The 27,893-nt window shown below is 46.5% G+C and overlaps 1 protein-coding gene and 1 pseudogene across 1 annotated transcript; both read left to right on the plus strand.

Annotated features, from left to right (window-relative positions):
• The first annotated feature begins 121 nt into the window (after positions 1-121).
• Positions 122-2,440, plus strand: Rpp21 (ribonuclease P/MRP subunit p21). Its single transcript, XM_036176371.1, has 5 exons — positions 122-227; positions 305-405; positions 475-557; positions 2,039-2,164; positions 2,308-2,440. The coding sequence occupies exons 1-5, from the start codon at positions 171-173 to the stop codon at positions 2,427-2,429; spliced, it is 489 nt and encodes a 162-aa protein (XP_036032264.1). The 5' UTR covers positions 122-170; the 3' UTR covers positions 2,430-2,440.
• An 11,396-nt stretch (positions 2,441-13,836) lies between these two features.
• LOC118575990 lies at positions 13,837-27,832 on the plus strand (annotated as a pseudogene).
• The last annotated feature ends 61 nt before the right edge of the window (positions 27,833-27,893 follow it).

Raw genomic sequence — 27,893 nt, forward strand, 5'->3', positions numbered from 1 at the left:
CGCGCTGGGACCTACCTAATAAATATATGAGGAATACCACCAAACTACAGGGCAAGTGGGTTGCTCGGTGTCTGACAAGGGTGTCTGTGAGCCGCGGGCTCGACACTACAGTTCCCAACAGGCTTTGCGTGTGTCTGGGGCGGGACATCCGCGAAGAGGGGCAGACACTCATGGCGGGCCCGGTGAAGGACCGAGAGGCCTTCCAGAGACTCAGCTTCCTATACCAGGTGAGACAGCCGTCCGGGTGGGCGGCAGTCCGGTGCTGCCGCCTCGGAATGACCCGGGTGGCCGTCCCTGTCCCCAGGCAGCGCACTGCGTCCTCTCGCAGAACCCGGAGAACCAGGCGCTGGCGAGGTTTTACTGCCACACGGAGAAGACGATCGCGAAGCGGCTGGTCCTGCGGCAGTAAGGCACGGGCTGGCGGGAGGAAGCAGGGGCGCGGGCGGGTGCCGACTGCCTCTCCTCCTCACCCAGGGACCCCTCGGTGAAGAGGACGCTCTGCCGCGGCTGCTCCTCTCTCCTCATCCCGGGTCTCACCTGCATCCAGCGCCAGAGACGTGAGTGCTGCCTGGGGGGCACCGTGGTGGGCAGGGCGACTTCCAGCAACTCCCTCCTGGATGGGGAGGCTTTCTGCAGCTGATTTGTCCCCAAAACCAGGGTGGACTACATGACACTCTGTAGTTTAAATTACATATATAATACTCATTAAGTACTACTGGCTGAGTGAATCGTGGTGGTTCACTCCTTTAATCCCAGCACTTGGAAGGTGGAAGCAGGTGATCTCCATGAGTTCAAGGCCATCCTGATCTACATAATTCAGACCAGCCAGGGCTGCATAGTGAGACCCTGTCACAAACAAAAAACACATAACCTCTCTCTTTGGTTTTGGGTTGTTGTGTTTTTGTTTTTGTTTTTTTGGTTTTTTTTTTTTTTTAGATGTATTTATTATGTATACAATATTCTGCCTGGGTGTACACCTGCAGGCCAGAAGAGGGTACCAGATCTCATTACAGATGGTTGTGAGCCACCATGTGGTTGCTGGGAATTGAACTCAGGACCTCTGGAAGAATAGCCAGTGCTCTTAACCTCTGAGCCATCTCTCCAGCCCCTGGTTTTGATATTTTTGACACAAGTGTCAACTGTAGCGAAAATTGACGTCCAACTCTCTGAAATCTCCTGCCTCAGCATCCCTAATGTTAAAGATTACAAGTGTGAGACAACACACCCAGCTACTGGAGTAGTATTTTTAAGTGCTTTGATTGGAAGAGAGTAGAGTGCTGAGTTACTTCTACCAGTGGTGAGGAAGTGGGTATGTCATGGTAGACAGAGTCAGACAGAAATGCTAGACATTGGTTAGGATTCCCACACAATAAAACTTGCTGTCAAGGGGCTGAGAAGATGGTTCAGTGGGTAAGGTGTGTGATATGCAAATATGAGGACCTGACTTTAGATCTCCAGCACCCATGTAAAAGCACCCTTGGAGGCCAGTGAAGACATACAGATTCTGGGGCGCCTCTGGCCAGCCAGTCTATCTGAAAACATCTAGCTCCAGGTTCAGTGAGAGACCCTGTCCCACAATGATATGGTGGAATGTAGTAAAGGAAGACACCCAAACTAGGTTTCTGTCCACACGTACACCAGGTGAGTGCTCTTCTGTGCACACACACATATGCGTTCTCATGCATGTGATGCTAACACATACACATGTACACAGTGTAAGTATAAATAAAAATAATTTTAAAGGGAGAATCTGTGTTATAGGAAAATGATGTTCAGGAGGCTGTAATTTGAGGTAGGTAGGGTGGAGAGAAATGTGAGACTGGAAAGGGAAGCTAGCCCTCGTTAAAGAGTTTGAACTTCATCTTAGAGTTCCGAGGAATTGATGTGTGTGCAGGGCTTCCCATGCACACACCAAATCTGCATTCTAAATGCAGACGAGTTGGAATTCCTACTGACGGGAAGAAACCTGCAAACAAAAAACGCAAGACCTTTCTGTGAGAGGCCTAGGCACTCTCTTCTTTTCCCACTTGCACCCCAGGCAGAAAGGGACAGCGCTGGACAGTGCAGACCTGCCTAACATGCCAGCGCAGCCAGCGGTTCCTCAATGACCCCAAGCATCTGCTCTGGGGTGACCGGCCTGAAGCCCAACTGGAAAATCAGGCAGGTGAGCAGTGGTAGGGGAAGATGGGGAGCCTCCAAGAGAAAGGACAGGGGAAGTTGAAAAGCAAGGTAGGTGAGCCTGATGGATGGAAGGGGCGCCACAGTCTTAGGAAACTAATTCTTCTCTGATTCTCCCTCACTGTCTAGATCTCAAACCATCAGAGCCCCTGCCAAACATAGCCCACCTCCCTAAGGAGAACGCGCAGCCTCAGGCTTCAAACACCAGTGATGAATTCACTCCATTTTCCTATCAGATAAATAAAAGCTGAATTTTGTTTGACTTTGTGTTCTGTGGTATTTCAGCTGGTTATATCATTTTCCTCTGTATGGGGGAAGGAGGTTGTCACGGTAACCTTCTTACATCTTTGTACTCCATCCACTATGCAGGGAATTCCCGTTTCCATATACCACGAGGTCCTACTAAGCAGCCGTTGACTTAGGCTCCAGTGCCCTGTCACCCTTGCATTCTCAATACAGTGTCGTGTGTGGAGATGAAGCTTCAGCATTTCTTTGATGCTCATGGACCTTCTTCTGGATTCCATATTGAGGTGGTCCCGGTATGGAGAGGGAAGTAGACGCTTCATATCCAGGGCCTACTTGGACTTGGCGTTTTTTCCTCATCTCAGAGTTGCCATCTATAAAATCGTAAGGGAAATGCTTCAGGCCTGAACTAAAGAAATAAAAGGTGCTAAACGTGGCATGTTGCCTTAAGTATGCTCCATAGGTAAACTCAGATGTCTTCTCTAATATCTGTAGTGAGCCTACTCAAGCACAAAATTTGTAAACTGACTTCTTGGCTGGCTGCAGACTTTCATGTTACCCACAGAAATATAAAAACAAAATTAACTATCCTAGGGAGTGAAGTTTTCTTCTATTTTACCTTTAACCCTGTGTAGCACTTACCTATTAATGCATCGGTTTTTTTGTTTTGTTTTGTTTTTTAATCCCTTTTTAATGTGCCTTAAGCAACAATGATTCTGCAGTTGGGATTTTGAAGGAGTCACTTCCCTAGCTGCTCCAGAAGACTCAGTAACTTAATGTCCCATTGGCCAAAGCAAGGCACATCTCCAAGGCCAGATTCCATGTAGAAGAGGCTATACTAGGACAAGAACGCTGGGTTCATCTGTTTCCTGGGACCACGGTTGTAACAAGCTACTGTATCCTTGTTTTGTCTTTCTCCCCCAATTCAGGCTCTCCACCGACTCCACAAGTCAGTAAATGATTAGCATTAAAAGTACTAAATAGGGCTGGAGAGATGGCTCAGGATTTAAGTGCACGGGCTGCTCTTCCAGAGGACCCGGGTTCAACTCCCAACAACCATATGGCAGCTCACAACTATCTGTGACACCATTTCCAGGGCTCCAACACCCTCACACAGAGAAATGTACACGTAAAAATGAAAGAAAAAGTAGTGTGTAGGTAACCATGATATTTGGTACTTCATTTCTAGAGATTGTGCCTGGCTAGGTCAACTGATAGCCACCAGGAACGTGTGCTCTAAAAGTACACCTCATTCGTACCTGGAGTCTGCATCTTTAGCTCATGTTCTTTGGCTTCTCCAGTAGGTCATTTCTGATGGTCCTTGGCTCTTGCACACTAAATCTAATTTATGGACAACTCTGTGTGTGTGTGTGTGTGTGTGTGTGTGTGTGTGTGTGTGTTGTACCTGCACACAATCAAACATGCCCTGTCTCAGGGTTTCTTATTACTGTGAAGAGACCCCCATGACCACTACAGTTCTTAGAAAGGAAAACACTGAATTGGGGTTGGCTTACAATTTCAGAGGTTTAGTCCATTCTCATCATGATGAGAAAGAAGCATGGAGGCATGCAGGCAGACATGGTGCTGAAGCAGGAGCTGGGAGATCTGCATCTTGATCCAGAGGCAGCAGAAGGAGGCTGTGTGTCACACTGGGCCTAGCTTCAGCATATGAGACCCTAAAGCCCATCTTCCTCAGTGACACACTTCCTCCCACAAGGCCACACCTCCTAATAGTGCCACTCCCTGTGGGCCAAGCATTCAAACACATGAGTCTACCGGGCCATTCCTAATCAAACCACCACATGCCCCAAATAGGATGACATCTACAGAATATTTTTTTAAGGGTCTTTTGCCCAGGCTAACCTAAACTTCCCATGTAAGCACTGATTACTTTGAACTTCTGATCCTCCCACCTCCAGTTCTGGGATTACATGCATCTACCAAGATGCTTGGTTTTTGTGTGGTGCTGAGGATTGAACCCAGGGATCATGCACATGCTAAGCAAGTACTCTGTCAACCGAGCTGCATCCCCAGCACAGGAGCAGAAAAGCTTGAGTTTTGATTTTGTGGTTCAATCAAGAGATTTCCTCTTGTGTAGGAGACTATTAGGATCAAGTTCCATGTGCGGAAAAAAGAATCTGGAGGGCTAGAGAGATGACCTCATGGTTAAGAGCACTTGCTGCTTTTGCAGAGGACCAGGGTTTGGTTCCCAGCATCCACGTGGCAGTTCACAATTGTTTATAACTCCAGTTCTGAGGATCTGACATCTTATGATCTCTTTGGGCTCCTGTACACGCATGGTACTTTTACATGCTCTCACACATATATATGAATATAATTCCCTTTTAAGTTTTTATGGTCTGTTCATGTGTCCTGGTTCCTCTGGGAAGCAGTTTTGGGTTGTGTGAATGTCCCAAGGACTACAGGCTACAGTTACTATCAAAGAGTACTTCCAATACAAGACATAACCTTTGGTTTGGCCTGGCACTGTGATCTGTACTGTAGTACCAGCCATTCAAGAGACTGAGGCTGGAGAATCACTTGAGCTTGGGAATTTGGAACTAGCCTCAACCACAGCAAGACCTTATCTCAAAAGAAGTTCTAACTCTCCAGAGGATGAAGGTTCGGGTGTGCAAAAGTGGGTTTCCCGCACCAAACATGAAAACAAGTTCCTGGTATATGACAGCTTTCTCCGGCGGCCCGGAGAAAATAATTTAAGATGTGTGCCCTCTCAAAACTAAAAAAGATTAGTCCATTTAAATTAAGTCAAGCCAAAAAGAACACTTTCAGTATTTATAAAAAAAAAAAATTGATCATTGTCTAAACCTTAAATTTATTCACTTTGAAAACTGTTTTTAAAAAGCCAGGTGTTGTGGTGCACACCTTTATTTCCAGCGCTGGATAGGCAGAGACAGCAGATCTCTGAGGCTAGCCTGAGCTACATTTCAAGTTCCAGGGCAGCCAGGGCTACAGAGTTGAAGGAGGAGGAGGAAAAAGAAGGAAAAGAAGAAGAGAGGGGAGGGGAGGGGAGGAGAGGGGAGGGGAGGGGAGGGGAGGGGAGGGGAAACCACTTCTGTGGTGTACTTGTTTTGCTCAGTGGTAAAGCTCTTATGCCCAAGACTGTGGATTCAGTGCCCAGCACTGAAGGTTGTGGAGGGAGAAGGGGGAAGGAGGGAGGTGGTGGAAATGAGTATCATTACTGTTGAGAGGAGCAGAGAAGGACCAAATGTTACTGTTTCTCAGAATTCAGAAAATTGGATTCTCGGCAAAGGAAATTGTGTTGGTTTTGACTGTCTCACATAGTAGCATCATATACTGTATGTGGAGATACTGAAAATCAGGTAAAGATTTTTCTTTGTGAAGGAGGGGCATGTTTTTTGTTCTGTTTTGGTTTGGGGTTTTTTGTTTTGTTTTGTTTTGTTTTTTGAGCTGAGGATCGAACCCAGGGCCTTGCGCTTGCTAGGCAAGCACTCTACCACTGAGCTAAATCCCCAACCCGGGGCATGTTTTTTGAGGCAGGGTTCTATTCTGTAGACCCAGTTTAACTCATTATTTGGCCCAGGGAGGCCTTGAACTCACGGTGACCCCCTGCTCAGGCAGGCTGTCAAGTGCTGAGGTTATAGGCTGAGCAACCACATCCTGCTGGATATAAGATATTTAGTCAGCAATTACAAATACTTTGGGAGTAATAACAGCAAAATATATTAGAAAAGACAAGTCCTGGTCCATGAGCCACCTTTGCTAATCTGTAGCAAACAGAGGTCTTTACAAAAACCACACCTGGCCAGGCCCCAGCCCCAGTGGATGCATCCACAACACACTTAATAAGGTTCGGGGAACACCAGGAAAGTGGGGGAAGGAAGACTGTAACTCCAGAGGACCAGGAATCTGTGAGATGTGTCTCTTAGAAATGACAGCGAACCTACACCATGATACATCAACAATATGGCTGCCTAAGCAAGACCTGAACAATGAAAACAGACTAATGTGGAAGGGGGAACGCTGGAGCCCTGTGCCTAGCAAAGGGATAAGCAAATAAAACCTGTTGAGAAAGGGAGTTAGTCTTCCCCAGGGATGAGCCCGCTAATGGTTATCTAATACAAAGTGGTCAGTCCTGGGCTCCACTCCAGAGGTTCTATTTATATCTCGATGTGTTCAAATGTGTGTGTGTAACAACAGTAATCACCATCATGGTATATAATGTTTATGATAATAAACATCATAATACTAATCAGAAAAGAGACTATCTATTGGGAGGGATTAAGAAGACATAGGAGGAGTGAGAGGAGGAGAGGACTTGGAGGAAGGAGAGTGAAGGGGGAAATTATGTGATTATATTTTAACTAAATCTAAAAATTAAAAGAAGGCATATAACAAAAAAAGACAAGTCCTGTGTATGGGGAAATCTGAATTAATGTTCCCACAATCCATCAGTGCCCTCCAGCACTTCTGTACCTACCTGTCTACAGTTAGTAAAGTGGTGCTCTCATGTGATTGCATTTGCCTGGTCTCACTCTCAGGATGCTTTCCTGACCCTTTATTATATTAAAATACAGAGAACAAACATTCAAAACAACGGTGGGGGAGTGGTTCAGTCAGGAAACTGCTTGTCTCCTAATCGCAAGGACATGAATTGTTCCCAGGATTCATGTAAATAAATAATAACATATAATAAATAAACAGCCAGGTGTGATAATACATGCTTGTCATCCTAGCACTGGGGAGGCAGAGGGAGGTGGATCCCTGGTAGGTGGATCCCTGGATCTCACTAGCCAGCCCACCTCTTGCCTACTCAACAAGTTTGGGACCTGTAGGAGACCCTGTCTCCACATGCACTTGCACACATAGGTATCTGCATCCACATGACATACATATGAACACACATATACACACACAATAGGCAAAACAAAATGATGGCATAATGGATTCTCACAAAACAGCCTTAAAACATACCCACGCTTAGAAATACTGAATTTATTACTTTTCTTGTCATTGTGACAAGGTTCCTGAGGTCAGGAGGGTTGATTTTGGCTCAAGGTTTGAAAGATTTTAATTTGTCATGGCAGAGAAAAGTAGCATCATGGTAGCCAGAAAGGTAGAGGAAAAGACCAGAGCAAAATGTGTCCTCTGGTGACGTCTACTTCCTGCCATCCCCTGACTCTCAATAATGCCATCTTATTATTAATCCATCAAGGGGTTAATACCCATTAGGTCAGAGCCTTCATAATCTAATCCTCACCGGAAATGCCATCACACTGAAGACATGGTTACGCTGCTTTTTAAAAAGATTTATTCATTATATTTATCTGTATATGTGTGTGCCTGCTTGAGTGTATTGCACCATGTGAGCACATGTGCCCAAGGAAGCCAGAGAGTGTATCAGCCACCCCAAAACTGGAGTTATGGGCCATTGTGAGTCGTTTGATGCAGGTAATGACACCAGAACCCTGGTCCACTGCAAGATCAGTCCACTGAGCCATCTGTCTAGACTCAGGTTTGGTTTTGTTTGTTTGGTTTTTGTTTCTAGTTGTAAGCACTATATTTTAAGATTTGTAATGTTATATATTTCATCTTCACATCATTTTTTTAAAGATTTATTTATTATGTATACAGAGCTCTATCTGCTTGTATGTCTACAGGCCAGAAGAAGGCACCAAATCTCATTACAGCCAGCTGGGAATTGAACTTAGGACCTCTGGAAGAAAAGCCAGTGCTCTTAATCACTAAGCCATCTCCCCAGCCCTTCACATTTTCAATACTAGAAGCATAAATTATATAAAGTCATTAAAAGATGTCTTATTTTATACACTTTCTGCAAATTGGAGTCTAGGTAAGTGCATTAACATACTGTTTATGTTGTTAAGTATATGTGTGTTAAAAACATTGAACCTTCCTCATTATCTAAAGACTCATTCTTTTTTTTATATCTGGATTTATTTTAGATTTTATTTTATACTTGTATTATGTGTACCTATGTACCTACCACATATGTATGGGTACCCCATGGAAGCCAGAAGAGCATGTTGGGTTCCCTGGAACTGGAGTTACAGACAGGCAGTGTGGGTACTGGGAATCAAACTCAGGTTCTCTGAAGAGCAGCAAGCACCCTTAACCACTGAACCATCTCTCCAACTCCTATATCTGTATTTTTGAAGGACATATATGTTTTTTATTTCTTCGGGTAACTAAAAATATAGTAAAAACTCCTGGCACTATTTGATCAATCTCATCAAAAGATTTAGGTTGTCAAGATGGGTATGGTAGTACAAGTCTATAACCCAAGCACTCTGGAAGCTGAGAGAGTGGGAGCGCCAATTTGTGGCCACCCTGGACTACATAGCACAACACTGTCTCAAACAAACAAGTAGAGGTGTTGGGGAAGGAGAGAGAAACCAAAGCGAAAGGTGTAAAAACCTACTGCTTTATAACGTACTAAAAAAAAGATAATTTTTAAAAAGAGCTTAGAGCTGGAGAGATGCCCCAGTGGTTAACAGCACTTTATTGCTCTTGCAGAGGACTCAGGTTTAATCTCCCGCACCCACATGGTGGCTCACCAACATCTGTAATGTAACTCCAGTTCTAGGGAGTCTGATACGCTCTTCTGAGCTCTTTGGGCTCCAGGCACACTCGCGGTACACATAGTTAGATGCAGGCAAAACACTCATGCACATCTGTGACCTAACAGTCGTTAACCCCTTGATGAATTCATAATACAATAGTATTACTGTTAGGGAATGATAGGAAGCAGGTGTCTAGTGGAGAAAGCAAGTCCCTTCATCCGCGGTCTTTCCCTGCTGTAGACCCGGCACGCTGCAATACTGACCTGCCCCGCGAGATATGCAACCGTAGCGGCAAGATCGTTTAGGGATTGTGATGGTTTGAACGGGAAATGCCTCCACAGGCCCAAGCGTTTGAACTTGTGGTTCCCAGTTAGTAGCACTATTTGGGGAGTCACGGAACTTTTTACGTTGCAGCCTTCCGGAGGAAGGAAGTTACTGTGGGCGGGCTTGGAGAGTTTATAGACTCGACCCATTTCCAGTTTGCTCTCTCCTTCGTGTTCCTGGCTGACTGAAGATACTAGCTCTCCGCTTTGCTCTCTGGCTGCCCGCTGTCATGCCTCCCTCCCCCTCTGGAGCCATAAGCCAAAATAAAATCCTTCTTCTGTAACTCGCTCTGGGTCCCGGGGTTTTAACTACAGCAACTGGAAGTAATGAACGCGGGGTTCCGGTCTCTGCGCTGCTGTAGGCTTCCTCGGGTCTCCTTTACTCCTCCCACCGTGTTTCTCGTATTGCAGAGATCTTAGGATCTCTTATAATATTTTAAATCGTTTTTGAGGAGCTGCTTACTGTTCTCGTAGAGGACCTGGGTTTGGTTCCCAGAACTAAAATAGTAGCTCACAACTGTCTGTAACTTCAGCCCCAGGAGAGCAGACACCACAATCCGGGTTCCACTGGCACCAAGCACGCACACAGTGCGCATACGTCCATGCAAGCAAAATGCTCGTAGATACAAAACAATATAAAAATAAAACAAGTCTTAAAAATATATATTTCGAAACTACTGTCTTTGGAAAGATTTAAAAATAATTAACTCCAATTATTTGCTGCATACATGCAATTCATTTCATGCATACATGTTGGGTGAGTTGTTTTACCATTCTTTCGTTTGTTTTGGTTTTACATTAACTCCAGAAACTAAATTTGTTTTGTGATATTTTGTTAAAGATAATGCTGGGCTGACAGGATGGCCGAGCAGGCAAAAGGGGTTTGCAAGCCCAGAATCTACGGGAGGGTGATGGATGACTGGTTCCACAAAGCTGTCTGTCCTTTACCTCCACATGTGTGCCCTACAAACACACACGCAAGTATTTTCCAGTCTTTTTAATTCAGAAAGATTTTTGTGGGTGCGAGGTCTGACTGATCGCCAGGGTCGGTTGATTCGGCTGCTCTGGCTGGCCAGGCGGGCGTCCCCATCCTCCCTCAGAGCCCCACATCCCTCCAGAAGCTGCTCTCTCAGTCGAAAAGGACGGCTTTCCCCGAAAAGAGGAGGACTAGTCTCCGCTCTTCAGCTGAAACCTCCAAAGATGCTCTCAAGAAAGATTTTATGTCTACAATCTGGGGTGATGTCCGTCTGTAATATTTTTTCTCTTTAAATTATTTTATTATTAAACAACTGTATTGTTTTTAATTGTGCGCGCGCATGTGAGCCAGGATGACCATAAAAGTTAAATGTGTTGAATCCCCTGGAGCTGTGCTGTGAGCCCCCAGCTCTGGGTGCCAGAAGTGTGTTCTTAGCCGCTGAGCCGTCGTTCCAGCTCCGCTGTAATTTTCTTCCTCTCCTTCCCACCCTCCTTCAACTTCGGTATTTCAACTTCAACATTCCATTTTATTGAAATTTACAAAAGATGTTCTTTACGTCCTCTAGACTGATCAAGACCCCCCACACACACACATACACACACTTCCTAGAATAGGGTAATGAGATGGAATTGAGCCGTGTTCGTCCGCCTCACGCGCTCGTTTGTTCTGCAATTAGCAGAATGTAGAGTGTGCTGGGGACGCTTGGGTCGGCGTCCGCTGATATTTGTTCATCCATCCGATCAGCAGAGGCGAGGAATTTCCACTCTGCCCAGTGTCTGCTGCTGTATCTGAGAGAACCCACGAGTGGCTGCTTCTGTAAATGATTCTCACGTACAAACCTGAGTCTCGCTGGCTTGCAGCCTCCGAAACCCCAAAAGCAGAGAGCAAAAGAAATCTCAGTCACAGGTCCGGAGAAATGTAACTTGACCCCTAGTGGGCTCCTCCCTTCCGGTGACTGCGAGAGCAGAGGGAATCTGCCTTCAAAAAGGGGGAAATACACTCCAGCATGATGTTAAAACACAATAAATGGGCTAGTTTTAGCAGTGTACTGTAAAAAAACCAAAAACCACCTAATTTGAATTTTAAAAAATGAATCAGAACAGTAATAAGCAGTTAACAGCTTCAAAACGATATAGCATGCCAGAGATATAGCTTGCTCAATGGAGGGGGTTGCTGGCTACCAAGACTGATTCAGGGAGCGCTGGCAGTGGAGGGAGGGAGGGAGCTGACTGACTTGTAATTTCTCCTTAGACCTTCACAGGCATGCAGTGGCATACACACACTCACTCCAATTTCACTAAGCACTAAAATGTAATCTAAATTAAAAAAAAAAAAAAAAAAACAAAAAACAACTGGCCAGATTGCCAGTGAAGCTGATGTCCCTGAAGCAGGGTGACCCTTGTCTGATGTGGAACACAGTAGGTGGAATGTAGGAGGTCGCTGAAGCCTGGGGTGTGGGAAGGTGCTTTCCTCCTGTGATTTTTTTTCCCAGGATTTTAGGTGTGGTGGATATGGCCTGGGGTTCCGCACATCTAGTCAGACATCCCGAGCTGAAGTCCTGGTCTTCTGGAGCTGTGCAGCACACACCCAGTGCAGAGTGAGGCCAGGCCAGTCTTGTGTCCTTTCCACTTCCCCGACACACACACACACACACCCAACCCCAACCCCCACCCCCACCTGATAGGTATAGAGGTAAGGAGACCCCGGAAAAAAAAAAAGTTGACAAGGTTTCCTGATCCCCTGGTCAGCCTGTTATTTATTTGGAGGAGTGGTAGTCAGCCTCACATGTGTTTTTTAGTGATGAGCTTCCTGTCCTGAGGACTCCTAATCGGGGTGGGATTTGAGATCAAATTCTGCATTTTGTTTTCCAATGTCCTTTTGAACATGGAATTTTCAGAAAACCACAGAGCTATGAAAACAGACACAGTATCCTTGTTGATCAGGTGGGTATGACCTTGTTAGAGGAGATACCAAAAATGACAATAGACTCTACAGACATTTCATTCCCAGCAATACAGAGGGTCTGGAGAGAAGGCTCAGGAGTTAAAAGCAGCGGCTTCTGTTGAAGAAGATCTGGGTTTGATTCTCACCACCTACAGGGTGACTCACAGCTGTTTGTAACTCCAATTCCAGAGTATCTGATACTCTTTTCTGGCCTCTCTGGTCACCTAACGTGCACATGTCACACAGATATATGTGCGGGTTGAGAATATCCTCCTAATAAAAGACTACACTTCCCAGCTTCCCTTGCAAGCCCAAAGATAAGAAGGGGCTTTGAGCTACATGGGCTACAAGCCACATGTAGCCACTTGTGAAAGGCCCTGGGTTCGAGCCTCAGCTTAAAAGAGAGAGAGAGAGAGAGAGAGAGAGAGAGAGAGAGAAGAGAAATGCTTTGGTTTTTTGGGTTTTGTTTTGTTTACTTAACCTCTAGCACTCTGTTGTTTGTTTGTTTTTGTTTTTGTTTTTATTTTTTGTTTGGTTTTTAACAGCGAGCAAGGGTTTTTACAGCGTCTGTTTCCTTGCAATGCAGCTGGTTCTGTTGTGATCCCTGATGGCAGTACAGCGCTCAGACTCCTCTCCATCTCTGCTGCTCCAGCAAAGCCCTGGAAGAACAGCGACAGGAACTTGGTAGGTACCAGGAACAGAAAGGGGCGAAGGCACGGGAAAGGCTGAGGAGAGGAAACCTGACCCTAACTTTGTATCCTTTGGAGAGCAAAGCAGGAAGAGAAAGTAGAAAGTGGAACTGTCAGGCTAGAAAAAAGACAGCCGGAAAAGGTTTGAGGCTGACTCAGAACATATCCCATGCTGGCTTCATTTGTTTTGTAGCCTAGGATGATCTTGAACTCCTGGACATCATTATGCCCTCTACCAGCTGAGCTACGTCTCCAGCAAAAACAACAAATTTGACAAATGAAAAGGAGATGACCTACAGCCGTGGTCATCTACCACATGTACCACATGTCTCACAGGCTAAGGAGCTTCTCCGGGAGGCTGTCATCTTCTTCTTTCTGGTCCTCCTCCTCCTCCCTCGTCCTCCTCTTCTTCCTCTACCTGCAGATTAATTTATTTAGAGATAGATCTGATAGAAGAAGACAGGGATGTGGTGGCTGTTCTTGATTGTCAAGTTGACTACACTTAGAATTAACTAAAACCCAAATGTCTGGGCACACCTGTGAGATTTTCTTCTTAATTAAATCATTTGATGTGGAAAGGCCCATTCCTAATCTCGATCTTTGAGATGGGAAGATCTACCTTCTGCTGGTAGCCTATGTAAAGGACACAGAGGAAGGGAGATGGCTTTCTCTTTGCCTGATTGTTCTCACTCTCCAGCAAGTCCATTCTAATGCCTTCACTGGCCTTAGAGCCTACTTCTTCAAGACTGACATATACTGAAGACCTAGCCTCATGGGCTGAACAACAGGATTCTTGGACCTTCTGTTGGTTGGCAGCCATTGTTGGATTAGCTGGACCACAACCTGTAAGTCATTCTAACGAATCCCCTAGATAGATAGATAGATAGATAGATAGATAGATAGATTGATAGATAGATATTGATTCACTCTATAAGTTCTGCTCCTCTAGAGAATCCTGAATGTATGGTGGTCAGAGGAAAACTTCTGAAGAGTTTAGTCTCTTCTGATACTTTGGTTCTTAGTGTTTTGTTTTGCATGATATGTCTTATTGGGGAGACTTGCTGCTTTGGGGAGTCCTCAGTCATTGCTTCCCATCTCTCCATTGGAGTGCTGTGGCTGGACTCACATTCAGACATTAGCCAACTAAATCTAGTTTTCTGCTTTTTTTTTTTTCTTCGAGACAAGGTTTCTCTGTAGCTTTGGAGACTGTCCTGAACTAGCTCTGTAAACCAGGCTGGCCTCAAACTCACAGAGATCCACCTGCCTCTGCCTCCTGAGTGCTGGGATAACAGGCATGTGCCACCACCACCCGGCTAAATCTAGTTTTCTAATGTGGATTCCTAGACTTGAACTTAGGTCTTATAGGTAACACAGCATGCTCTTCATGCTTTTATGGGCTTAGCCATCTTCACAGCCTCAGTTTCAACATTATTTCCATTTCAATGAAGTTTACAAAAGATGTTCTTAACAGCCCCTGAATGAAGGAGAGCCAGTTTTCAAGCACAGCTCACTGCTGTGGACATGTGAAGTCTGTCTGCCTCATGCAATGGTTTCTTCTGTGATCCCTGGATTGTAATGAAGGATTAGTAACCATTAAGTCAGGCTTATCTTTCTCTGATTTGGCGTACCTGTTCTGTCAGCAAGAGGTGAAGAGTCTCCTGACTGACATGGAGGATAATGTATCTTGTTTCTGTCTGTCTGTCTGTCTTAGTCTCTGAGGCTCTAAGGGTTCCTAAGGCTGGCTTTTCCCTCTATTGAACCACATTTCCTGAGTGAAGTGATTTCTCCTAGTAAAGGAACTGAGGTTTTGGGAGTCATTGGGCAGTTGAGCACAGTCCACTTACTTTTTTTTTTTTTTGAGTAGAACTATTTATTTAATTTTTGTAGATTCTGTTTGAATGGAGAGCTGGGGCAAAAATCTGCTCATTGTCTTCCTGCCCTAAGTGAAGCCGTTGGCACAAGCTGGGCCTCACTCATCCTTAAAGAGAGCCACACAATTGGTACCCACTACTCTAGGCACTATGAGAGACAAAGGGCCACATGTGTCCTTGGCTCTCATACCTTTAGCCCTCCATAGCTTAAATATTGTGAAACACAGCTGAGCACAAACCGTCTTGACCCCCAACCTGGGGATATAGAACCCACAGCCTGGTGCACATTAGGCAAATAAATGGTATTGACCACACCAGCTGTCCCACCATTAGGCTTTCATGTAAATATTTTAGTGGCTGTGTAGGTGGAACAGAGCTGAATGTAGCTGTCTGCCTTTGGAGAAAACCAGGAAGACTGCACAGAACATCCAAGTTCAAAGAAGAATTTTCAAATAGTATATTTACTAATTTATTTGCATGGAGGGGGTGCCATGGTTCATGTAAGCTCAGAGGACAACTCTGGGGAGTCAGTGCCCTCCTCCCACTATACCAGGGACTCGCAGGCTTAGTGGTTAGACTTTGTACCCTCTGCTGAGCTGCCTCAGTTTTGTGACGTGGGTATGTTTTGTTGGACACTGCTCCATCACACTAGCAATACCAAAACCTCCCCCGATGTGCCTCTACCCTGCAACCACCGTTATACCACTTCTGTTTTCCTGCCTTGCCCTCCTTTTCTCCACCCTGCTGGGTATCACCTCCCTCCAGCCCTTCCTTTTATCTCCTTTCTATTCTTGCTTTTAGTTCAACTCCCAAAGAACAGAAATGCCAGCTGTTTCAGATGTTTTAAGAATTTATTCAGTATTTTCTGGACATGTAGTAGAAGACAATGGCTGTGTCCCTGATAAAATGAGTGTTTCCTAGCCAGGGATGGTGGAACATATTTTTAATCCCAGCACTCAGGAGGCACAGCCAGGTGGATCTCTAAGTTTGAGACTAGCCTGGTCTACACAAGAGTTCCAGGATAACCAGGGCTATACAAAGAAACCCTGTCTTGAGCCCTCTCCCTATCCCACAAAGAAAAAAAAATGGTTTCCTACATCTGATCCTTAAGTCTGTAAAAGCCATCTGATCTACCCATGGTCTAGGGAAGGAAACTGAGGTCTATAATCCCTGAGAATGCTTGTTTCCAGTCACTTCACCTCTGCTTGATCACCCATTATGGGGTATTATTCAAATCTTAAAAGTCTTATTAATTTAAAAAAAAAAAAAAAAAAAAAAAAAAAAAAAAAAAAAACCACCCTGAGCCAGATATTGGAGTAAAAGCTGAAAGATCAGAGAAGCAGAACAGCCACAGCCAACCTCACCTCGCCAACTCCTCAGTGGATCTCTGTCTCCTGAGTAATAGGATTAAGGCTGTGTGCCACCACTGCCTGACCTCTATGTCTAATCTAGTGGCTGGCTCTGTCCTCTGATCCTCAGGCAAGTTTATTGGGAGTACACAATATATCACCACAACAGGGTTCTGTAGTGGCCCCAGGAGTCTGCAGCCTCTGATGCTGTTGTCCAGAGATGCTGGGGAGCCTGTGGGGATGACTTAGTCTCTATGTTGATTAGGAGGGCTGCTGTGCCCTTGGCATGGATCCTCCTCTTGGAGCCTCAGTGGTTCCTGCCCATGGGTTCCCCGTTCTTTCCTGTAAATGAAGAAATTCCAATGTTGTAAAGTGTGAACTTCACCTGCTTCTACCACAGTTATCCTTGTATGTTTTCAGGTAGTTGAAAGATGTTTTCTACAAAGGTGTAAAATAGATCTGTGGAGGTGTTGCAGGTCACCCTGTGTGGGTTAAGGGGCTCACCAGGAAAGCAGGCAGAGGTGGGAGGAGCACTGACAGTGACAAGGTGCTTAGGCAGACAAGAAAGCAGAGATGACTCTCAGAAAAACCAGCAAGAGTTGAAGGAGTGAAGAAATAATTTACTCTGGTGGTCAGTATTGACCTCCAACGGGACACAAATCCAGAATCACCTAAGACAGTAGCCTCCATGCATATCCCGAGGAATTAACAAGATTGTTAAGTTAATTAATAATCAAGATTAAGCTACTCCCTGGTGTGCCTGGGAGGCATTGCCTTGATTAGATTGAGTCTGGACGACCCATTCTAAATATGTGCAGTGGTTTGTCCTTGGTTGGAGTCTTACACCACATAGAGCGGGGAAAGTTAGCTAATTATAGCCTTTGGAGCTTTCTGCTTCTGACTGGACCAGCTGCTCCATCTTCCCAACTCCAGGACTACCACTGGAAGTGTGGACCCACTACACTTCCTCCTTCTGTTGCAGTTGTCAGAGTATTTTATCATAGCAACAGAAGAAGAAACCAAGACACACACATGCAATACAGTTAAAGATTACAGAAAGTTACAAACTGAAACTCACAGGGATTATGAAGTCTCTATAAACATCAAAATATAGAGCAAAGAAAATTAAGAGTTTAAGAAATGGCTCTGGACACACATCTTTCCCAACTCTCCGAGGCAGAGGCAGGAGATCCATGGCCAACCTGGTCTACAGAGTGCATTCCGGGACAGCCAGGACTACACAGAGAAACCCTATCTCAGAAAAAAAAACGGGGGGAGAGAAAAAATAAATGGTTCCAGCTGGGGAAAGATTGCCTTAGGTCAATAATGGAACTCCACCTCCCCAGCCAGCTAAAAGTACTCCATATCTGAATGAGAAAAACAAAGCTTCTTGAGTGTTAGGCTCAGGAATATTAAACAGTTCTGAAGCAGCATGATGTACATCAAATAATAATGTTTTTTTTAAAAAGCATGTTCTCTCTCCCTCTCCCTCTCCCTTTTTGCTTTTTGTTTTGTTTTGATTTGGGTATTGGTTTTGGTTTTTCCAGACAGGGTCTCTCTTTGTAGTCCTGCTGTCTTGGGACTTGCTCTGTAGACCAGGCTGGCCTCAAACTCAGAGATCTGCTTGCTTCTGCCTCCCGAGTGCTGGGATTAAAAGACTTGCACTACCACTGAGATGCTGAAAAGTAGATTTTCAACAGACAAAATTTAAGGAAGTAGGTAGCAGGGCTGCAGAATGTGGCCCAGGATCACAGGGTCTGGCTTGGGTAGAGGACACCCATACTCAAGGCAGGGTGGGTCCCTTGAAACTGAGAATACAGAAATATAAAGAGGGTAAAGTATGGTGACATTTTATTTGTACTGAAATGTGATTTTATTTGTATGTTAATAAATAAAGTTTCCTGGGGGTCAGAGCTAATAATAGCAAGCCATAGCAGAAGCCCAGAAGCCAGGTGGGTGGTGGTGGCGGCGGCGGCGGCGGTGGCGGCGGCGACGCACGCCTTTAATCCAGATCACATGACAAACAGATCTCTGTGTGTTCAAGGATACAGCCAGCATGGAGACACACGCCTTTGATCTCAATACCAACCATAGAAGACCTGGGGTCTGTATAGACAGGCAGTAATGAGGCATGTGGTTGGGTTTACAACCAATGAGAAGGCAGAACAGAAAGTCAATGAAAAGACAGATTCGGGCTGGAAAGACGGCTCAGAGGTTAAGAGCACCGACTGCTCTTCCAGAGGTCCTGAGTTCAGTTCCCAGCACCCACATGGTGGCTCCTCACAACTATCTGCAATGAGATCTTCTGTATACATAATAAATAAATAAATCTAAAAAACAAACAAAAAAAAAAACCCCAAAAAACCACAGGAAGTAGGTCTCTTCCTGAGAGGAAGGCAGGAAGGGTAAGGAGGTTTTAAGTCTCAGCTCTTACTACTGCTCTGACCTCTTGGGCTTTTAACTCTGCCTTTGGCTCTGTGTTTCTTATTATATCATAAGACGGTTACATCTACGGAAAAGAGAGAGCGGGTAGCCTTGCTTACTCTTGTCTCTATCAGGGCTCATTTATAAGACTGGCTATGACAAACTGCTTGAGAACTCATCAACATAGGTCAAATTTTCTACCACACATACTTTACACCATCATGACACACATGGCCCTCAGCATAATCCTGCTCTTTTCCTTTGAGAAAAAGGAAATGAAAGAAAAGCTAAGAAGGCTTCTTACCAGCACAGCCAGAGAGATGAGGCTACCAACACTCCTGTGGTGACCACAATGGTGGCAGCCTCCCAAGGCATGGGATTGGAGGAGAACCAACAAAGTCTCAACCCAGAGAGAGAAATTTCCTGAGGGCAGAAAGAAAAAAATAAGACTTAGGAAAGAAAGTATGTCTTACCTAGAGAGGGAAGCTCCGTGAAAAGCCACAAGCTGAGTGTGGGGAGGGAGGAGCAGGTGTGCCCCTACTGGAGGGTCACTGCAGAAGCCAACACGACTATTCAATAAAGATCACATATACATCTTAATGACTTTAATATAGCATTTTACACTTGAAAATTAAAGAGACAGTTCTTAGACAAGGATAGGTGTGGTACCCTGAACAGTTAGTTGGCCTTAGATGAAGACATTTCAAAGCACCCTGTCACTGAGTGGTGATTACAGAAATATTGACCTCCACTAGCAAGGATTCATCATTGGAAAAAGTTTTCCACTCCCAGGCCCCAACTCAAGCCTTCTACCCTACTCTGAACCCCTAAATAATGAGAGCTCAGCCACATCGGGGGTTTCCCTGGCTTTCCCACCTGATACAGACCCCAGATCTGCTTACCAAGGAGAGGAAGTGACTGTGGTTCATGGTGAATGCTCAATCCTACAACTCAAGATACCAGGATCCTGGGTTCCTTGCAGATCATCCACCTTGTGCTGCACCAACTGCAGTGTGTGAACTGTGAGTGATCAAACGTCTAACATCACCCTAGCCCACGTGATAGTATCAGCCTTATTAGGAAAGGGGTAGACCAACCACAAATGACACAACTCACCAGGCGGTAGGACCCACAGTTCACTGGTGGCCACAGTCTGGTTACAGCATACCTTTTGAAAAATATCCTCCTGGGAGAAAGAACCTGACTCCCTCTAGCTTTGTGGTTTGTGATTCTACGAAACAGGAACTAAGCTGGCAATCAAGTTTCCTCCATTTTGCGCTGAGCTGAGTTATGATTGCTTGAGAATCCTCGTACTAAGTTGGGCAGGTATGCCAACATTCTCCAGGGTATGCCAATCTGGGAGGGCAGGAAGGACCCTGACCTCCAGTTATGGAAACCCACCATCTTAAAAATGGGCTCTATAGGATATTGAGAGATTAAGTTAGTAATCCACTCTCTGCTTGGAAGCCTTTCTTGGGGCTTGAATGCTTCGTTAATAGGGTGGTGGGAGTCTACAGCAGGCTGAGACAGCCATGACCTAAGAGGACCTGTTAGGCTCCGCAACTTGCCTGAGTTTACTACACAGTGGCTTGAAGAACAAAGTGAAATTATGAACACTTTTTTTTTAATTTTAGAACTAGCCACAAATCCCACAGATGAATCCTGTTTTTAAAATATCTAACCAGAAATGTGGTGAGTGAAGGCTACAACCTTTAAGGAAACCATATACCCAAGCTTGTGGTTTGAAAACCTTCAGCAAACTAGTTGTCAGGCGGGTGAGGCTTCCACGGTGGCGCATGCCTGTAATCCCAGCACTCGGGAGGCAGAGGCAGGTGGATCTCTGTGAGTTCGAGGCAGCACTGGCCTTGACGACTTCCTGGCCCTTTTAACTTTACCACCCAGTCCTCCAGGATGCTTTTGAAATGTTTCTGTTCTCCTTAAATTGTTGCCAGTGCTCTGCACTGATCCAACCTCCTCTCAGCTCTAGCACAGAAACTTCCCCAGGCCACCGCTGTGGAGGACTAGGGCAGGGTAAGGATTAGAGCAAAATATTTATCCTTATTTTCACAGATAAGTGTAGCTGTCACCCTCATTAAAGAAACTTCTTTTTACATACACTGACCAAGATCATTACAGAAATCCATAGCTAGTCAGAATGCAGACCTTGGCCGTGGGGTGCCAAGCCCCAGTCCGCGCACCCGTTTACAGGACTACCTCTGCTTCTAGGGCTCAGGGAGCAAATAGGAAGAGCGGGCAAAACAAAGGTAAGAACCAGGGGACCAGGACATCTGCTGTGAGACGGTTCCTTCTAAAAAATAAATAATAATAAAAGACATGTAGTGGGTGAGGGAAGGGAAGTTGGGGTAGATCTGGGAGAAGTTGTAGGGGTGAGTGGGGGAGCGGGGAGGGGTAGGGTGTGGGAGTGGGGGGACTGGAGCGAGGCGGGGAGGGGGGGGGAAGCGATGGCTCCCAGCGCTGCTCCTGCTGCTCCTGCTGCAGGCGGCCGCCCTGGCCCCGACCCGGACCCGCGCGGGTCCGGGAGGAGGGTCGGGGTCTCACCGCGCGCCGCCCCCAGGCTCGCACTCGCTGCGGTATTTCGACACCATCGCGTCCAGGCCCGGCCGCGGGGAGCCCCGGTACATGGAAGTCGGCTACGTGGACGACACGCAGTTCCAGCGCTTCGACAGCGACGCAGAGACTCCGAAGATGGAGCCGCGGGCGCCGTGGGTGGAGCAGGAGGGGCCGGAGTACTGGGAGAGACCTAGACACCGAACGCCAAAAACAACGAGCAGATTTTTAGGGTTAGGGAGCCTGAGGACCCTGCTCGGCTACTACAACCTGAGCGAGGGCGGTGAGTGACCGCGGGTGGAGGACACGACCCCTCCACGTCCCTAAGTACCAATTTGGAGTAGCTCGGGGTTCCCAGATCCGAGATTCAGCCCGAGACTGCGGAATCTCAAAGACGCTGGGCTCTGGAAAGCGGCGGACCCAGACCCTCTTTCCCCTACATTTTAGAGGGGTCCACGGGTGGGCGGGGCTGACGGGGTGGGCGGGGCTGACCGCAGGGTCCCCGCAGGCTCTCACACCTTCCAGTCGATGTACGGCTGTGACTTGGGGTCGGACGGGCGCCTCCTCCGCGGGTACAGTCAGCACGCCTACGACGGCCGCGATTACATCTCCCTGAACGCCGACCTGACGACGTGGACGGCGGCGGACACGGCGGCGCAGATCACCTGGCGCAAATTAGAGCAGGATAGTTTTGCAGGGCGACAGAGGGAGACAGGGCCTACCTGGAGGGGAGGAGTGTGCAGTGGCTGCGCAAATGAACAGGAAGGACACGCTGCAGCGCACGGGTGCAGGGCTGCGGGCAGATTCTCCCTCTGCCTCTGGCTGGGCTCAGTCCCAAGGAAGAAGGAGAAAGCCCTCAGCTGGGGTCATGCCCCTGTCTCTTCATGTTTTTAATTTGTTTTTAAACTTTACTACAAAAAAGTTACAAAAAGAAAAAAAAAAAAAACCACTCGCAGAAATTAACCAGAACGAACTCTATACCTCTCAGTGAATTTCTAGACAGACGGAGTAACCATTCTGAACCTCTGGAGATTCCCTTTGGATTTTACAGTTCACTATCAAATATATTTTATGCACTTACCCAGCACCAACATCAAAGGAAAGAAAGAGAGCGAACCCATGGGAGAATTAGAGCTAGAAAATAAACAGCTTTTTATCCTTTTTTATAACCCGTGTCCATTCCGTGCGCGCAGCCCTGTATCTCCCCAGTGCTAACCCTTTCTTGTTCTCCTTTTCATCAGTGGTACCATAGCCACTTGTACATTTGTTTACATATGGACATGTATTATCGTCTAAATCCCCACATGTGAGGAAGAACAGCGTGTTTATTTTCTTTCTGAAATTGTGTGGTATTGCCCATTCCAAGTCTATCCGTTTTCCTGAGTATTTTGTGACTTCATTGTTTAGAGCTGAATGGTATCCATTTTATATGTAAACCATTGTATGTTGGTGTACAATTGGGTTGATTCCAATTGTTTGCTCGAGTGCAAATCAGCACCAATAAGCATGGGGGCACATATCTCTATAACAGAGTGTAGAGTTCTCTGGGTGTATATGCCCCAAGAGTGAAGTAACTGGACCATGTGGTAGTTCCATTTTTAAACTTTTGAGAAATGTTCAAAATGATTTCAACAACACTGTATTAATTTGCACACACGTGCACACACAAAAGTGAGTGAGGGCTCCTCTCTCTCCACATCCTCTCTAACATTCATTGTTAGATTTGTTGATGACAGCCATTCTCACTGGTGAGAGGTGCTAGCTCAAAGAAGGTTTTTATTTTCTTTCTTCTTTTTCTTCTTCTTCTTCTTCTTCTTCTTCTTCTTCTTCTTGTGTGTGTGTGTGTGTGTGTGTGTGTGTGTGTGTGTGTCTCGGGGGATTTGTTTGTTTGTTTATTTTTTAGACAAGATTTCTGTGTGTAACAGCTCTAGCTGTTCTAGAACTCCCTTTGTAGACCAGGCTGGCTTGGAACTCACAGACATCCTGCTGCCTCTGCCTTTGCCTCCCCAATGCTGGGATTAAAGGCATGCACCACCACTGCCTGGCTCCATTTTTATTATTATTTTATGAGTTGAGTATGTGCCTGTACATATGCATGTGCACCACGTGTATGCCTGGTGTCTGATTCAGAAGAGGGTATCAGATTCCCTGGGACTGGAGTTACATACAGTGCATCTAACACAGGTCTTCTGCAAGAGCATCAGATGCTCTTAACCTCTGAGCCAACTCTCCAGCCCCTTCAAAGTAGTTTTAATATGCCTTTCCCTGATGGCTGAAGATATTGAACATTTAAAAAATATTTATTGACCATTTATGGGGTTTGCTGTTTTTAAGATGACTGTCTATTCTGTTCCCTCATCCATTTGTTGATTGACAAGTTCCTTGGTATTTAATCTCTGCAGATGTTCCTAAAGTCAGAACTCTAGTCTCTTGTCTATAGTCCAGCTGGTAAAGTTTTTCTCCTATGGTGGCTTCTGTGCACTTCGCTGATTGTGTCCTGTGGTGTGAGGAGACTTTATTTTCTAGCTGCTACATGGCCTAATGAGCTCCTGTTGTTCTACCATAAGTTCTCATCTACCCCAGTATCTAGAAGAGTATCCCCTAGGTTGTCTTCTTGAAGTTTAGGTGTTTCAAGTATTGAACTTAGGTTGTTGCTCCATTTTGAGGTTACTTTTTATATAGGTGAAAGGTACTGAGTTCATGTTCTCAGGTAGAAACCCAGTGTTGCAGCATCTTCTGTAAAGCAGGTTCTTCTTTCCCCCCATATGTGTTTTTGCAATCTTCGTTGAAAATCAAGTATGTGCAGATTCTATTTTGTGCCAGTTGCAGGCCACCTTGTGATCATAACTCTGCAGTATGATTTAAGGCTGCGAGGGTAACACCTCCAGCAGTGTTCTTAGCCCTCAGGATTGTTGGCTGTTTGTGGTTTTGTGATTCCATATGAATTTTTCCTAAACCTATGAAATATATTAGAATTTCAATAGTATTGCATTAAATCTGTAGATTGATTATGGTAGTGTGGCCATTGTCACAACATTAACTCTGCCAGTCCAGGGCATCGATTGTCTTTCTGTCCTCTAACACTCTCTTCTGTGATTTCCTGTGTCAGTATATTGAAATTTTCATTGTAGAGTTCTTTCATGTCTTTGGTAAAATATACCCCTAAATAATTAAGTCTACAGCAGGTACTTTGAATGCTGTATTTTTCCCTGAGAGAACACTGTTGGTATAAATGAAGGTGACTTTTTTATATGGATTCTGTATTCTGCAATGATAACTGTTTATTAGGTCCAAGAGTTTTCCAGTATAACAGGGTCTTTTAAGTAAAGAAACATTAGTCTGGGCATATTTTGATTCCCTTTATCCCTTTATGTTTTTTCTAGTCTAATTGTAATAGCTAAGACTTCAAACACCATATCCAAGAAGAAAGTGGAGAGTGGACACTCTTTTTTTCGAGTCAGGGTTTCTCTGTGTAGCTTTGGTGCCTGTCCTGGACTAGCTCTGTAGACCAGGCTGGCCTCGAACTCACAGAGATCCGCCTGGCTCTGCCTCCCGAGTGCTGGGGTTACAGGCTTGTGCCACCACCGTCCAGCGAGTGGACACTCTTTTCTCATTCCTGATTTCAGAGGAATGAGAATGTTCCAGCCCTCTCTCTTGAGTATCAGAAGAGGAGGAGGGGGACAGCATTCCTGGGTTTCTCTTTCGTTTTTTTGTTTATTTTAATAAAGCATCTCTATGTAGTCCTGAATGCCCTACAACTCACTATGGAGACCAATCTGGCAACAAATTCAGAGATCCACCGCCTCTGCCTCCTTGTGCTTGGATTAAAGGTATGTGCCAGAACATCTGGCCACTCCTTGGTTTCTTGACAAGAGAGTTGCTCTGATGATTCACCTTTTTCACAAGACAGTTCAGAGTCTGTCTCAATGTGGAAGGAGAGAAGATCTCTGAAACAACCCCAGTTCCTTCATTCTGCAGCCCATTGGGCACCATGACCTCTCTCAGACCCAGTTCTTGTAAACACACACACACACACACACACACACACACACACACACGTACACGCACACACACGCACACACACACACGCACACACACACACACACACACACACACACACACAGAGTCACTGGAGTCAGACTGCAGTGATGCAGTGAGTCACACCGCCCTACTCAGTCAGGAGCAGAAGTCCCTTTTTACCGTTCCCTCACCCCATTTCTGACCTTTCCCAGAAAGGTCTCATGGACCCTGCTGGAGTCCCCAGGAAATGCCTGAGCTTTCCAATTCTTCCCCTCAGACCCTCCAAAGACACATATGATCCATCACCTTGGACCTGAAGGAAACGCCACACTCAATTGCTGGGCCCTGGGATTCTACCCTGCTGACATCAGCCAGACCTCTAAAAGGGATGAGGAGGAACAGACACAGCACATGGAGCTTGGGGAGACCAGGCCTGCAGGACATAGGACCTTCCAGAAATGGGCAGCTGTGGTGGTGCTTTCTGGGGAGGAGCAGAGATACACATGCCATGTGCAGCATGAGGGGCTGCCTGAGCCCCTCACACTGAGATGGGGTAAGAGAGGTGTGGGTGCAGAGCTGGGGTCAGGGAAATCTGGAGTGTTCTGCAGACCCTGAGCAGGGTCAGGACTGAGAGCTGAGGTCATGACCCTCACCTTCCTTTCCTTGCTCTTAGACTCCCAGAGCCTCCTCAGTCCACCACACACTCCTGTGCCCATGACTGGCTCTGGGGAAGTCAGCTGCTGTGTCAAGAGCAGTCTCTAGAGAGACCTAGGTAAGCAGGGACAGAGGAATCCTGCGGACAGCCAGCAGGAACCTGAGCCATTTCCAGCTGCCCTACGAGGAAGCCACAACTCACGTGACCCCAGCTCTGCTGAAATCTTGAGAAAACACAGCTAGATGAAAACTGAACTGTGACCTGGGAGAGGTCCTGGCCCCGACCCGGACCCGCGCAGGGTGAGTGCGGGGTCGGAGGGACACGACCCTGCGGGGAGGGCGGGGGCGGCCCCGGGGAAGCCGCGGCCCCGCGTCGCCCGGCCAGACCCTCCCGCCCAGACCCTCCCTCCCGTCTCCACCCGCGTCCCCAGCCCCGCGCCCCGCTCCCCTCCCGGCCCCGCACCTGCCCGGGTCCCGGGAGGAGGGTCGGGGTCTCACCGCGCGCCGCCCCCAGGCTCGCACTCGCTGCTGTATTTCGAAACCATCGTGTCCCGGCCCGGCCGCGGGGAGCCCCAGTACATCACAGCCGGCTACGTGGACGACACGCAGTTCGTGAGCTTCGACACTGAGCTAAATCCCCAAGCTGAAGGCTACTTTTTATATTGATTTTGTAAATGGAAACCATAAATGTTTATTAGGTCCAAGAGTTTTCCAGTAGACTGCAAGTAGTGATACTTTGGTTTCTTCCTTTCCTATGTTGTCCTCTTTTATGCCTTTCTCTTTTCTAATTGTATTAGCTGTGTCTTCAAACACCGGATCAGAGAGAGTGGAGAGTGGACACCCTCATCTCATACCTGGTTTTAGAAGAAACACTCAGTTTCTCTGCATTGGATATAATGTTGCACCATCACCCTGCTCTTGCATATGGAACAGGGAGAGCATTCCTAAATTTCTTTTATGTACTTTGTTTCTTTCTTTGGTATTGTTTTTTAATGGCATCTCTCTCTGTAGTCCTGGATGCCCTATAACTTACTGTGAAGACCAGCAGTGGCTCAAACTCAAGAAGTCCTCCTGCCTCTGCTGGTATTAAACACATGTGCCACAATGCACAGCCACAAATGAGATTTCTGATTAGATTTGGCCCTCCCAGGGCTCACCCTCCTCTCAGGACAGTTCAGGGTCTTTCTTAATGTGGAAAGACAGAAGATCTCTGAACCAACCCCAATTCCTTCCTTCTACAGCCCATTGTGCACCATACAGTTCAGCAATCGGAGTCAGACTGCAGTGATGCTGGATGTCTGACTGCACCCAGTCAGGAGCAGAAGTCATTTTCTCCATTGGATGACTAGAGTCTCCCACCCTGGGCTCTTTTATCCAGATTCTAGAACTTTGTAATGAAAAGATTCTCCAAGATCCTTTGGAATACTACTACCCCTCCACCACCCTATTTCTGACCCTTCTCAGGACGGGCTCATGGGCATCCCTAGAGTTCCCAGGACGAATGCAAAACACCTGAGCTTTCCAACTTTTCTCAGACCCACCAGAGACACATGTGACTCATCACCCCAGACCTGAAGGAAATGCCACACTGAGGTGCTGGGCCCTGGGATTCTGCCCTGCTGACATCACCCTGACCTGGAAGAAGGATGAGGAGGAACAGACACAGGACATGGAGCTGGTGGAAACCAAGCCTGCAGGGGATGGGACCTTCCAGAAGTGGGCAGCTGTGGTGGTGCCTTCGGGGGAGGAGCAGAGATACACATGCCATGTGCACCATGATGGTCTGCCTGAGCCCTTCACCCTGAGATGGGGTAAGGAGGGTGTGGGTGCAGACCTGGGGTCAGGGAAAGCTGGAGCCTTCTGCAGACCCTGAGCAGGGTCAGGGTTGAGAGCTGGGGTCATGACCCTCACCTTCCCTTCCTGTCCTTCCCTTCCAGAGCCTCCTCAGTCCACTGTCCCCATCGTGTCAATCATTGCTGTCCTGGGTCTCCTTGGAGCTGCGGCCATCATTGGAGCTGTGGTGGCTGTTGTGAGGAGGAGGAGGAGAATCACAGGTAGGAAAGGACAGGGTCTGGTTCTCTCTCAGCCCCTTTC

Source organism: Onychomys torridus, unplaced genomic scaffold, assembly GCF_903995425.1.
Source record: "Onychomys torridus unplaced genomic scaffold, mOncTor1.1, whole genome shotgun sequence".
In the NCBI taxonomy this organism is placed as follows: domain Eukaryota; kingdom Metazoa; phylum Chordata; class Mammalia; order Rodentia; family Cricetidae; genus Onychomys; species Onychomys torridus.

What these genes read in the sequence shown, in the direction of transcription:
- Rpp21 (XM_036176371.1), top strand. Translation starts at nt 171, where the DNA reads ATGGCGGGCCCGGTGAAGGACCGAGAGGCCTTCCAGAGACTCAGCTTC. An exon ending in GACTCAGCTTCCTATACCAG is followed by an intron (nt 228 to 304) that starts GTGAGACAGCCG and finishes CCCTGTCCCCAG; the next exon opens with GCAGCGCACTGCGTCCTCTC. An exon ending in CTGCATCCAGCGCCAGAGAC is followed by an intron (nt 558 to 2,038) that starts GTGAGTGCTGCC and finishes CTTGCACCCCAG; the next exon opens with GCAGAAAGGGACAGCGCTGG.